The sequence below is a fragment of the Arachis stenosperma genome, chromosome 5 (genome assembly GCF_014773155.1).
Source record: "Arachis stenosperma cultivar V10309 chromosome 5, arast.V10309.gnm1.PFL2, whole genome shotgun sequence".
NCBI lineage: Eukaryota > Viridiplantae > Streptophyta > Magnoliopsida > Fabales > Fabaceae > Arachis > Arachis stenosperma.
In genome coordinates this window covers 139641190-139652860 of record NC_080381.1, presented here as the reverse complement: position 1 = coordinate 139652860, position 11671 = coordinate 139641190, and the positions used below count along the sequence as shown (strand labels likewise).

The window sequence follows — 11671 nt, the reverse complement described above, 5'->3', positions numbered from 1 at the left end:
CCACTCTTCATTTCTTAATCTCTCATACTAATTTTTATAATATATATAAGCTAATACTAGGGGTTAGGGGTGTGCATGGCCCGGCCCGGCCCGAAGACCCGGCCCGGTCCCGAACACTTTAGGGACTAATTTAGTGTGATTTCATCGGGTCTAGGGCCGGGTTAGGGTCTCAAAAATAGACCCGGTCATTATTTCGGGTCGGGTCTGGGCCATAGCTCGGGTCACCCGAAATCGGCCCGGTGGCCCGGTCACCATATACAATAAATATTTTGTATTATTAGTGATGGATGATGGCTATTATTATGTGGAATTTAAGTATTGTAAACCTTAATATTTTGTGTTATTAGTCATTATATATAAGACTATAAGTTAATGTTTTATATTTAAAATGCATAAGACTTTAGACTAATGCATAATATTATGTTATTTATATTGATTTAAATATTTGGTGTTATTAGGCAATATTAGTATTGATTATGGTTATGCTTTAATTTTAGAGAAGAGTTGGTTCTTGTTATATTTTTCTAAGTGAATTTTACCATGTCAAATAATGGTTGGAGTCTTGGAAATTTGGATATTTTTACATGCTAACTTACAAGAAGGTATCAAGGTAATATAATGTTAACGGCCCGGTTTTCACCCGGTATAATTGTGGCCCGAAATGGTATAGGTTTCATCGGGTCTAGGGTCGGGTTCGGGTCTCGTAAATGGACCCGGTACATATTTCGGGCCGGGTCTGGGTCACATCAAACCCGGTTTCACCCGGCCCATGCACACCTCTACTAGGGGTGGCAGGAGTACCCGAACCCGAGGGTACCCGACCCGCCCCTACCCGCACGGGACGGGTTTAAACCCGACCCGATGGCGGAGCGGGTTTTGATCGGGGCGGGTAGTTTGGCGGGGCAGGGCGGGGTCGGGTTCAGGGTAAACCCGCCCCTATCCGCCCCGGAGTACTTAATATATATATGTTTTTATGAGATTAGGGTTTGCCTCCAGTCCACCAACCATCAGACCCTAAGTCCCCAAATCCCTAGGTGGTCATCTTCTTCTTCATAGGCATAGAACCAAAGCTCTTTGCTCCTCATCTCAGCCTCCCATCCCCTCTCCGCCATTGCGCCGTCGCTCCGCAGCTCCTTGCCGTCACTACTTAGTCCCACTGCTCTTTGCTGTCGGTGCTCACCTCCCGCCTGCCGTTGGCCAGTCGCTGCTCAGCCGTACAACTCCTCGCCCTCGCTGCTCAATCGCGCAACTCCTCGCCCTCACTGCTCAGCTCGCACATCTCCGTAAGTTCCTCTCTCTCTCTCTCTCTCTCGTGCTCTCTGTCTCTCCATCATTGTGAGATCTAAGTTCTTCTTATGTTCTTCCACAGATTCATCGCTTGGTCGCCGTCGTTGTGAGCTTGACTGTCGCTGTTGCATGTGAGCCTGTCACCGACTCACCGGAGCCCTTTTTCTCTGTCTCTGACCGCCGGTAAGTCTTTAAGCCCCTCTGCCTTTGCAGATTTTCCATCCCACAAGCATGCTCTACCAGATTTGAAAAAATAAAGTTGTTTTGATTGATAAGAAGTGCATATTTAATTTTAATAACAATCTAATTATGGAGAGAATTGTGCATTTGAAATTTCTCCTGGAGAATAAATATAAAGTCACCCATATGATAAATCCTTTAAACAGAATTGAACAATATTCAAGATTACTGAGCTACAGATAATGATTATTTGAATAACAAATTCTATTACATATCTATGGGCCAAAATCGATTTTCACATTGTTAACTCATTACTTGCAATAAATGGTCTAGAGAGATGAAACTTGCTAGCAGTAAAGGTGCTAACATTTATATGCTAAAAAGGAAGAAGGCCATTAGAAAACTAAGTCTCAAATCTAATCTGACTGAACTTGAACATTTTTATATCCTATAAGATGGCAGATTTATAAACTGCTAGATAGATAGAAGAATTCTTATGCCTCCTTCTCAAAGGTTTTTCTTTGAGACACTTGGTGTGGTTCTTTATAGGGTATCATAAACTCTAACTATGCGCCAATGCGATCATTGCTGATAATTTAAATTAAACTTATTTACAAGTTATAGTATATGTATGTTAGCTCATGCTTTAAACCCGAAGAGCTCTGGCAGTTTTACATGAAATGTGAAGGAGATGAAAAATAATAAATTGGTCATCACCTAATAACTGTGCCTTTCAAATCTTCATTGTTTTGCATAAACCATAAATTCTGCTATTTTTTTTTTTCTATTTTATAGTGTAATGTTAACTGTTAGAATTAGTAATGTGCGTCAGCTTATTATATTAGGAACAAAGGTATATTAATAAATTAGTAGCTGAATTAAAGGTGATATATTGATTAATCTTCGTTTACATTAATTTTTTACATAGTACCAATTAATTTGTTAATTGTTATATCTTTTGATTTTCAGGTTTAAATCTTGATTTGCAAACTTTTAATGATGATGAAGATGTTGACAGTGATCAAGAATAAAGGTTGAAGATTCCCTTATATCTAATATTGTAATTTCTTTATTATGGTGTTAAATTTGTAGTGATCTAATACTTTTTTTTTTTATTTCAAGTTATTTGAGCTAATGACATTATATGAATTTTTATGTTTGCATTTTAATTTATCTATGAATTTTAAGTTTTTGTCTTAATTTAGATATGAATATGTAAAAATTAAAATATTTAATTTTTATAGGGGCGGGTAGGGGTGGGGCAGGTACCCGCAGGGGCGGGTTCGGGTACTGCAGTTTACTACCCGCGGTTGTGGCGGGGCGGGTAGTACTTGAGTGACGGGACGGCGGGGCGGGGTCGGGTAGAGTAAAAACCCGCCCCTACCCGCCCCACTGCCACCCCTAGCTAATACTAACTTTATCCACAATGAGTTTAAGCCATCTTTTCTTTACTAATACTAACTTTCTCCACAATGAGTTTAAGTCATATTTTCTTTCCTAATGATGCCACATCAACAATTCTAAGGACTTGGCAAATGATGAAAATCAACCAATCACTATTTAGTAAAATATTTTTAAAAAAATTAAAACAAAAAACTCTTATCTATTATTATTCAAGTACTAATTAAATGCAATAAACATACATTAAAAGTGTCATAATAATAATTACTATAAAAATTTTAGTTACAAATATTCAAATTCTACAACTTATACATATTAAGACTTTTACTACTCTTCATTTCTTAATCTCTCATATTAATTGTAAAAAATTTCTTAAATTTAATTTAACATTTTTATAATATATAAAAGCTGATACTAACTTTCTCCACAATGAATTTAAGCCATCTTTTCTTTGCTAATGATGCCACATCAGCAATTCTAATAACTTGGTAAAAGATGAAAATCAACCAATCACTATTTAGTAAAATGTTTTAAAAAAATTAAAACAAAAAATTCTTATCTATTATTATTCAATTGAAACATCAAGTACTAATTAAATGCAATAAACATACATTAAAAGTGTCATAATAATAATTATTATAAAAAATTTCAGTTACAAATATTCAAATTCTACAATTTATACATATTAAGACTCTTACTACTCTTCATTTCTTAATTTCTCATACTAATTGTCAAAAATTTTTTAAATTTATTTTCACATTTTTATATGTTTTTCATTCTCATTCATTTATTTTTTTAATTATTTACAAAAAAAACGCAAAAAAATAAAGTGTAGCAATTAATGCAAATCAAAAAATGAAAAAAAAATGAAAATGCAGTTTTATATAACTCTAATATAAATAATTTATGTCTTTTATAAAAAAAATAAATTCAAAATCTATTTATAATATAAGTAATCTACCTCTCCGCGCATTGCGCGGGTCTCACTCTAGTATGTGTTAATTAGCTAGATCAATATATAGATAGATCATGCAAGTTGGGGGAAAAAATGTGAGTTTAGTGGTTAACGTGTTATGTTTTAACAAAAATTAATTCATTTAATTCAACCATTTGACTCATGACAAAATACAACAAGAATACACATATTTTTTACATACATTTTAATAATAGTTATCTTATCTCACACGAAAAATATATATAAAAAAAAAAGAAAAAAACACATGTAAAGCAATGTATAATTACAAAATTGGCATTGCCAAAAACTTTTAAAGAAAATGAGGTCCGGTTAAAACGTGCCTTAAAATAACATCTGTTAAAGTAAGCAAAAGTGAAAAGTTTTTGTTAAAGTATTTATTTTTTAATATTACCAATATACTTTTAAAACATTAAATGCATAAAAATATAGAAACTGATTATTGTGTTTGATTATTAGAAACTGAAACTAAAATTTTAATCGCGAGATACAAAATTTCAGTCGTTCAGTACCTTTAAAATGATGAATATTGTGCTTTGTTTGAGACTCTCTTGTATCTCATTTGATTATAGTGGAGCTATTTCATTAGTTTGGACGAACTCGTGGTTTTTACCTCTCACACTGAGGGGGTTTTCTACGTTAAAATCTCAGGGTGTTCTTGTTATTGCCTTACTTGCTATATTTGCTTGTTATAGTTGCTGCCATATTGTGTTGTGAGTGCTTCCATATTGTTCTTGTGTTGGATATTTGTGTCGTTTCCACTGCTAGGCTCTTTCAAAATACTATTTGTATACCAAAATCAGCCACCAATATATTTGTGTATAAATATATGTGTGATTTAATTTATTTTCAATGCGTATTTGTATTCCAGCATGTATTTTATACTGGTGGCTGATTTTAGTGTATACCTAGCATAACTCTTTTGAAATAATGGAAACTGAGATCTCCTTTATTTCAATGTTATATATTATATGGTAACATAAGAAAGGATAAATAATGCATAAAAGACCATTATTTAGCTTTTGTTGATCACATTCACAAATCACATACATTACTGTTATACTTTTTATATACTATAGGATCATTGTATTATTATTATAATTAAGTACTCATTATTTATAGTGATTCTCAAATATATTACAATCACACAAACCTTTGCTACAAAATTCAGTTCTTCAATCTTCATACACAAACCTTCACATATTCTAACATACATGGTCACTGGAACAATAATCAAAACTCTTAATTATTATGCTCCTCACATGTGTAACTATCCTCATGATTTTATTATTCTTATGAAGAACTAATTAGTACCATATCCTCAGGTAGATGGTGATGAAGAATCCTCTATGCTATTAGAGGGATGAAGTGTTGTTGAAGCTTCTATATCAATTTTATCTGAATCCACAAACTTCAAGTAATTCTCAATCTCTTTAGTGTCATGGCTTCCATGCCCAAGATGAAACCATTTCCTATGATGATGATGATGGTGGGGTTTTCTTTTTCTGTCACTTATGGCAATAGCTATGTCATTGGGAAACAGATCCTTGAACACAAATGCACGCAACATGGTTGTTACAACAAGTGCTGTTACCACCAATGTAGAGATGATACTTAGTATTACACACATTGTTTTTGTGAAAACATTTGTGACCTCATTTGAGTATTTTATTGTTGCAATTGCTGCACCAGTCATTGGAAATGTATAGGCCCACCATGAAAGTGAGAATCTGCATAATCAAGAATCACATAAATATATATATCAGATACTTTAGTCAGAAAGTTCATAACCAATAAGAGATATATGGAAGAAGATGGATCAACATACTGGAAGCCTCTGAAAAAATTGATCCGTACAGCCTGCAAAATCATAGGATCATGAAACTAATTAATAAGAGATTTTTAAGCTAGAAATAAAAAAAAAGTACTAAAATTAAAGTGTTTGATGTGAAAAGGTTTGGTTTCATTATGCTAGAAAAGTTCAATTTGGTCCCAAGGTTACATTTCTTCAAACATTTTAGTTTTGGACAGTCAACTATTCCTTGTCATTACATAATATTTCTTCTGACATGCCATGTCACCAGTCAACATAACTTAACATGACACGTTAGTAGAACAGTAATAATTGACTTATGGTTGACTGTCTAATAAGACTAAATTGATTTGCAAAATGTAATCTATATTGTTACTTTCGAAATTTAAGGGACTAAATAAAGCATCTTTGCAATTCATGATTAATATGCATATTTCATCAAATATGAGGAGAAAACTAACCAGTGAGAAATAAAGGAACATGGCAATGAAATAAGCAATCCTTGATCCATAATCGAAAGAGCCCTGAATCTTAGCCCAAGCCATTGAAGCAACACTAGGTGCAGCCACAAATAGAAAGAACACTGGATGCAACTCCTTAGGGAGTGTCTCATTTGTTGGAAGTCTCTGATAGAGAGTCACAAACAAGACAGTGTAATGAGCCAAACCTATAGCAAAGAAGAAAATAGGCCCTTCTTTCAGTCCCATTGTTGCACCAAGCAATGCTCCAACAAAGTTTCCAACAACTGAAAGATGGTTTGATGGGTTTGCAACCTTTGATAGCCTCCTTTGGCCTCCAGACATCCACTGTCCATAGATCTTAAGCTCAAGGCAGAAAATTGGTGTCATTAGAATGTACCAAAGTGAATGGTGAAGGTTCTTTGTGATTGATGGTGGAACACCAAGAGCCAAGAACAAAAGGGCTATCCAGGGTGCAAAGAAGAAGTTAACACGGATCGGATGGTAGTACTCGCGACGAACTGCTTCAAAGTAGAGAATTATCTTGAAAAGATATGTGGTGAAGATAGTAATAACAAGAGCAATGGAGATGAACCATAGGACTAAGTTTATTCTGAGGCTTAAGTGAAGAAACTCAGTGGATGGAGAAATTGCAAGTGTTTTCCAGAGAATTGCTTGGCTGCTAACTCCAAGACAGATACCGATAGCCGAGACAGGAAATCGAAGAAGAAATGGCCATTTGCTGTCCTGAGGAAGCAGTATCTCTTCTGAAGACTGTTGGAGCAGGAAAACAAGATAGCATGTTAGAACCAATCTATAATAAGTAAATTATTTAGACCTTCAATGAGTTAAATAGTATCTTGTTCACTTGTGCAAAGTAAATTTAAGTCTAGATTTTCTGGCATCACAAGTCTATTATGTATGAAATATAATGGCTAATTTCAGATTACCCAAAATTGGACTTTTTAATAACTGTTTTGGATGTGGAAGAAGGCTACCACATACATACCCTTAGTGTCTCCAATTCTGGTCCTTCCAATGCATCGAAATATCGATCAACCGGTACAGGCCTTTCAGTGTTCCTGACATTGTTGTTGTTGTTATTATTGTTTTCTTCTTCTCTAGTATGTCTGGGTGACTTCCCTCTAAGCATTGATATCTGTCTCTCAAGTGTTCCAGACCATGTTTTGAAGGAATCAAATCTCTTATCCCTGAAGGCTCTGATGCCAGGATGGTTTGGAATTTCTGCTCCATGAGGTGATGAATCAGTAGGGTGCACATAGGCCTTTGGCATTGGTTGAGAGTAATATTTAGATTGCTGTGGAGACTTAGAATCTGCATCAACTGCAGAAATGGGAACACCGTCTCTACCAACTTCATCACTGAAGAAAACCATGTTGGTTTCATGTGGCAGAGCCTCTTCACAGGTTAGTGGCATGCTGATTGAAACAGATTGCTTCCTTTGGTGGTTGATCACCACAGCTTCATCACCTTGTCTTTCTATTGATGTTAATTCACTTTCCTGTTGCAACATTCAAAATTCAATCAATTGGATTTTGAACATAAATTCGAGATTATAAACGAGTTTTGAAAAAGTACAGAGGGTGTGTGTGGTTCACAGAATGCTTTCGCACTCCCAGGAACGCAAAATCCTTCTGTGAACCACACCGAAAGGAGCTAAATATGTCTTACTTTGGTAGATGGGCTTGGAAGTTGAGCATCACCAGTATCAAATCCAACTACTTCATTTGATGATATATACTTAATTAGTGATGGAACTTCAGGAGAACCTTGTTCTGCTAATTCAATTTTTTTGTTAGTTTCCATGCTAGACCTGAAAAGATGTATAAAAATTTGTTTAGTTACATCCACAAGATTCTGAGCCAAATTGAAAATCTTTGCAATTATGAATGGGATCACAATCATCCACTTAGTTCACAAAGTGTCCTTTTCTTTCTCAGAGAAACTATGTTCCAATGATGTAAACATATTCACTCTAATACAATCAAATCTTAATGGCAATGCCTAATGCATTTGTGTGCAATCTAATTAAGATACTGGTTCAGTCATAATAACAAACAGGGAAAGGTCCTTTATTTTTTTTTTCTTAAATAAAAAAGGTGGCAGAAAATAACTAATTAATTTAGTGGACCAACAATAAGCATTATTATATGGTGAAAACTTTAGATACATGAAGCTTTTGTCCCTTTCAATCTTCCATAGAAACAGTGATAACATTTATCAAGTCTGGTTAAAAATTAAAACCATAAATGCAATATACCCCATCTAATGAATTGGATTCTTATTAGCCATGAATCCACATGAAGATATGAAGCAGCAATTTATTAAGACTTCTCAACATCAAAATCAAATAAAAAAGGAAAATTTCAAGAATGATCAAATACTATCATAGTATAAATAAAGCTGCAGAAAATGCAAAAAACATAACAAGAAAAGAGAATTCAAACCTTCAAAAGTAGTTATCTTCTTTTCCAGTGATGACTGAAAGATGATCGAAGAAAATGAACCAATGTGAGAAATTTTCACCTACTGAGGAAATAAGTAGAACACATGGTAGGCATAAAATAGTTTGAAGTCAAAGGAAGATGATGAATTAGGATCCAAGTACATCAAAAGCACATTTGAGATAATCACGGCTGCTTATTAATGGTTTTTGTGAGAAGGACGTGTCCTTTGCTAAAAGACAAAGCTGCATAAAAATATATATGGTAGGAATATGACAGGCAAGAATTCATATTATTTTGTTAACTTTGAAAAGACTTAACATCATTCTTAAACAAGCTTATAATGTTGTTGTTTTTCTCACTTAAACAATTTGGATGTGAATTCAATGTAAACAAAAAAAACATTGAGTAGGTGCCAGCCATGTTTAGATGTAGAAGTGTAGAACCTCCTCCAATTGCATACTCAAGAACATTCAACATTCATGAAATTGTTAACATACATCAATTGATTTTTTTTGGTTAGGTAAACTATATTTTTTTTCCCCACCGTATCTCTAGTGCGACAGGTCAAAGACTGTCGCAGTCGCAAATCTGAGCTCCTATCTAATGGTCAATTGATTCGAATCTTTTAATACTTGCTTAAGCGAACGAATAAGTTGACTATTCAATCAACCCAAATTAATGAAGTAAATTTGTTGAAAAAACTGTTAACATATAAGATATAATAAGACATTCAAATTGTAAATATATGAAAAAATAATAAATTTTTTAGTTTATTTTATTTTATTTATTCTCTTACTAAACTGCTGATAATTATTATTTTAGCGATTTTCAGTAGTTCTATAGAAATATGAATTGTTATTTTTTTATTTTTTATTTTTTTGTTTTATCTCATATTACTATCAAACAAAATCTTTCCTTACACAATCCAAAATACTAGTACATTTTTTTGGGTCTATATTTCTGATTATCTTGAATATTTATAAATTTATGTCATGCTATAATCTCCAAACAAAGTTACATACATTTACAAAACCAAAGACAAAGGAGTAGTCTTTTATGGTCACAAAATTTTGGAGCTATATTTTTCTTCTAAAATACATAAGAGTCCAATATAAATGGAGCATAAAGGGCAAAACTGGTAACACATAAAATAATAAAAAAAAATAAAAAAATATGGACACTATAGACAATCAGACATAGCTAGCAAGAATATTAAAAGGTGAAGATAGTTTGAAGTAGATGGATGACAAGATGCCAAGTCAATGGATTCAATTATGTCATTATCATTACAACATGCACTGAATTGGCTGCTCTTTATAACCTTTTGGATCCCTTGATTTTAGGTTAGGATTTAGTAACCTTAAAGCATCCTTAATGGAATGTTTTTTCTAGAGTATTATTTTTTATATTTTTAAAAAATAAATTGACTTAAAATTAAAATTGATTGATAAAATAAATTGATATTATTTTAGAAATACGATATTATTTTGATAAAGAACCAATAAAATTTTGTCATTCGTATAATTATGTTAATAAAATAATTAAAAATAATATAAAATTTTAATTTTAAATTAAATATTAAAAAAATAAATTTTATTATTAATTTTAAATTACTATTTATGACATATAATTCTATAAATATTTATATATAATCTTATAAGACTTAAAATAAAATTAAAATTAGAACTATCATCAAAAATATATTCTAAATATTTTATGGAAGAGATAAACATGCTTAGCACGTAACATGTCATCAGCAACACAAAAATTTCAAACTAATCTGAAAACAACACAAATTTATTATCTTTAATTTAAATGCAAAACAAGTAAACAACACGTTGAATCCTTGATAAATTTGTTTTTGAATATATAATAAAAAAATTCCTGAAGACCGTGTTTTAATACCAGTATTTTTTTAACAATCAATGCACGTTTTCTTTGGTTTTGTTAATAAAAAATAACATCAATAATTAATTAATTAATTATTTAATAACAACTTATTTTTATATGAATATGAGAAATGTTTAGTATATGAATAATAGTATTGAAAAAAATCTAAAATATTTTACAATAGTGGTTCACCACGAGTAAAACAAAATAAATATCTATTTTGTGATAATTATAATCAATTATGACAAGCAACCAATATTGACATTTTTTTTTTGGTAGATAATATTGACATATAAATCCGGTTTAATTAATATGCCTGATTTAGTTGAAGATGTACTACTGAAAAATCGCAATCAACACTAGAAAAAAAAATTATTAATAATGATAAACGGCCTAAATACACTCTCCATTCTGGTATTTTAAGATTTTTTGATTTATTAATAAACTTTACAATTCGAATTATTCAATCATGTACGATTATATAGGGTCACATATAATAATAGAAAAAACTTATAGGAATTGACTTTACGTACAATTAATAATTAAGAACGGTTATATAAAAAATTTATTAAAATAATATATTAAATTAATTAATAATTTTTAATTATTAATTTTATATAAAAATATTATATATACACGAATTTTTAGCTATAATAATAGACCGCTTTATTTTTTCACTGATCATACAATAATTATATATTTTTTCAACAACTCCATTATTATATTATAGATGTCGAATAATCCATCCGATTTTTTTTTTTTTGGTGACTAAATAATCCATCCGATTGATATGCGCATATGAGTGTGTAATAAATTACAAATATAATCACCAACTCAATTATATTATCGGGAATATTAATTTAAAAAAAAAAAACATAATAGTAGGGTGGAGAAAATTATTATATTCCAATCAAAACTCATCAGTCATCACCAGACGAAACAAAATAAATAACAAATTGTAATAGAACCAATACATCAGTACAAATCTTTATAATTTATTAGAAAGTAACAAATAATTACAATATTCAAAAAATTGATTTTCAGAAAACATCTTTCGGGCGTGTGTGTGTATTTTTATTTGTTTATGTTTTCATTTCATGATGTACACTATACACTAAATTATTTATTTATAGCATCAATTTTTGGGCAGCGAAACTTTTCTTAAGAAAAAAAAATAAAATTGTATAATAATATAGATTGA

General features: G+C 31.6%; 1 protein-coding gene and 1 long non-coding RNA gene across 3 annotated transcripts; one reads left to right on the top strand and one right to left on the bottom strand.

The window, feature by feature from the left end:
* The first annotated feature begins 1003 nt into the window (after positions 1-1003).
* LOC130982940 (uncharacterized) lies at positions 1004-2646 on the top strand. Its single transcript, XR_009087213.1, has 3 exons — positions 1004-1283; positions 1370-1470; positions 2437-2646. It is a non-coding gene; the product is annotated as an uncharacterized LOC130982940 (long non-coding RNA).
* A 2256-nt stretch (positions 2647-4902) lies between these two features.
* On the bottom strand, positions 4903-8732 carry LOC130979382 (S-type anion channel SLAH3-like). 2 transcript variants are annotated; one of them, XM_057902813.1, is made up of 6 exons: positions 8581-8732; positions 7805-7946; positions 7122-7634; positions 6116-6886; positions 5670-5701; positions 4903-5571 (listed from the first exon to the last, which is right to left on the bottom strand). In XM_057902813.1, the coding sequence occupies exons 2-6, from the start codon at positions 7937-7939 to the stop codon at positions 5163-5165; spliced, it is 1860 nt and encodes a 619-aa protein (XP_057758796.1). In that variant the 5' UTR covers positions 7940-7946; positions 8581-8732; the 3' UTR covers positions 4903-5162. The 2 variants fall into 2 exon arrangements, with proteins under 2 accessions (XP_057758796.1, XP_057758797.1); XM_057902814.1 differs by having other exon boundaries at positions 7805-7908; positions 8581-8638.
* Positions 8733-11671: the final 2939 nt, after the last annotated feature.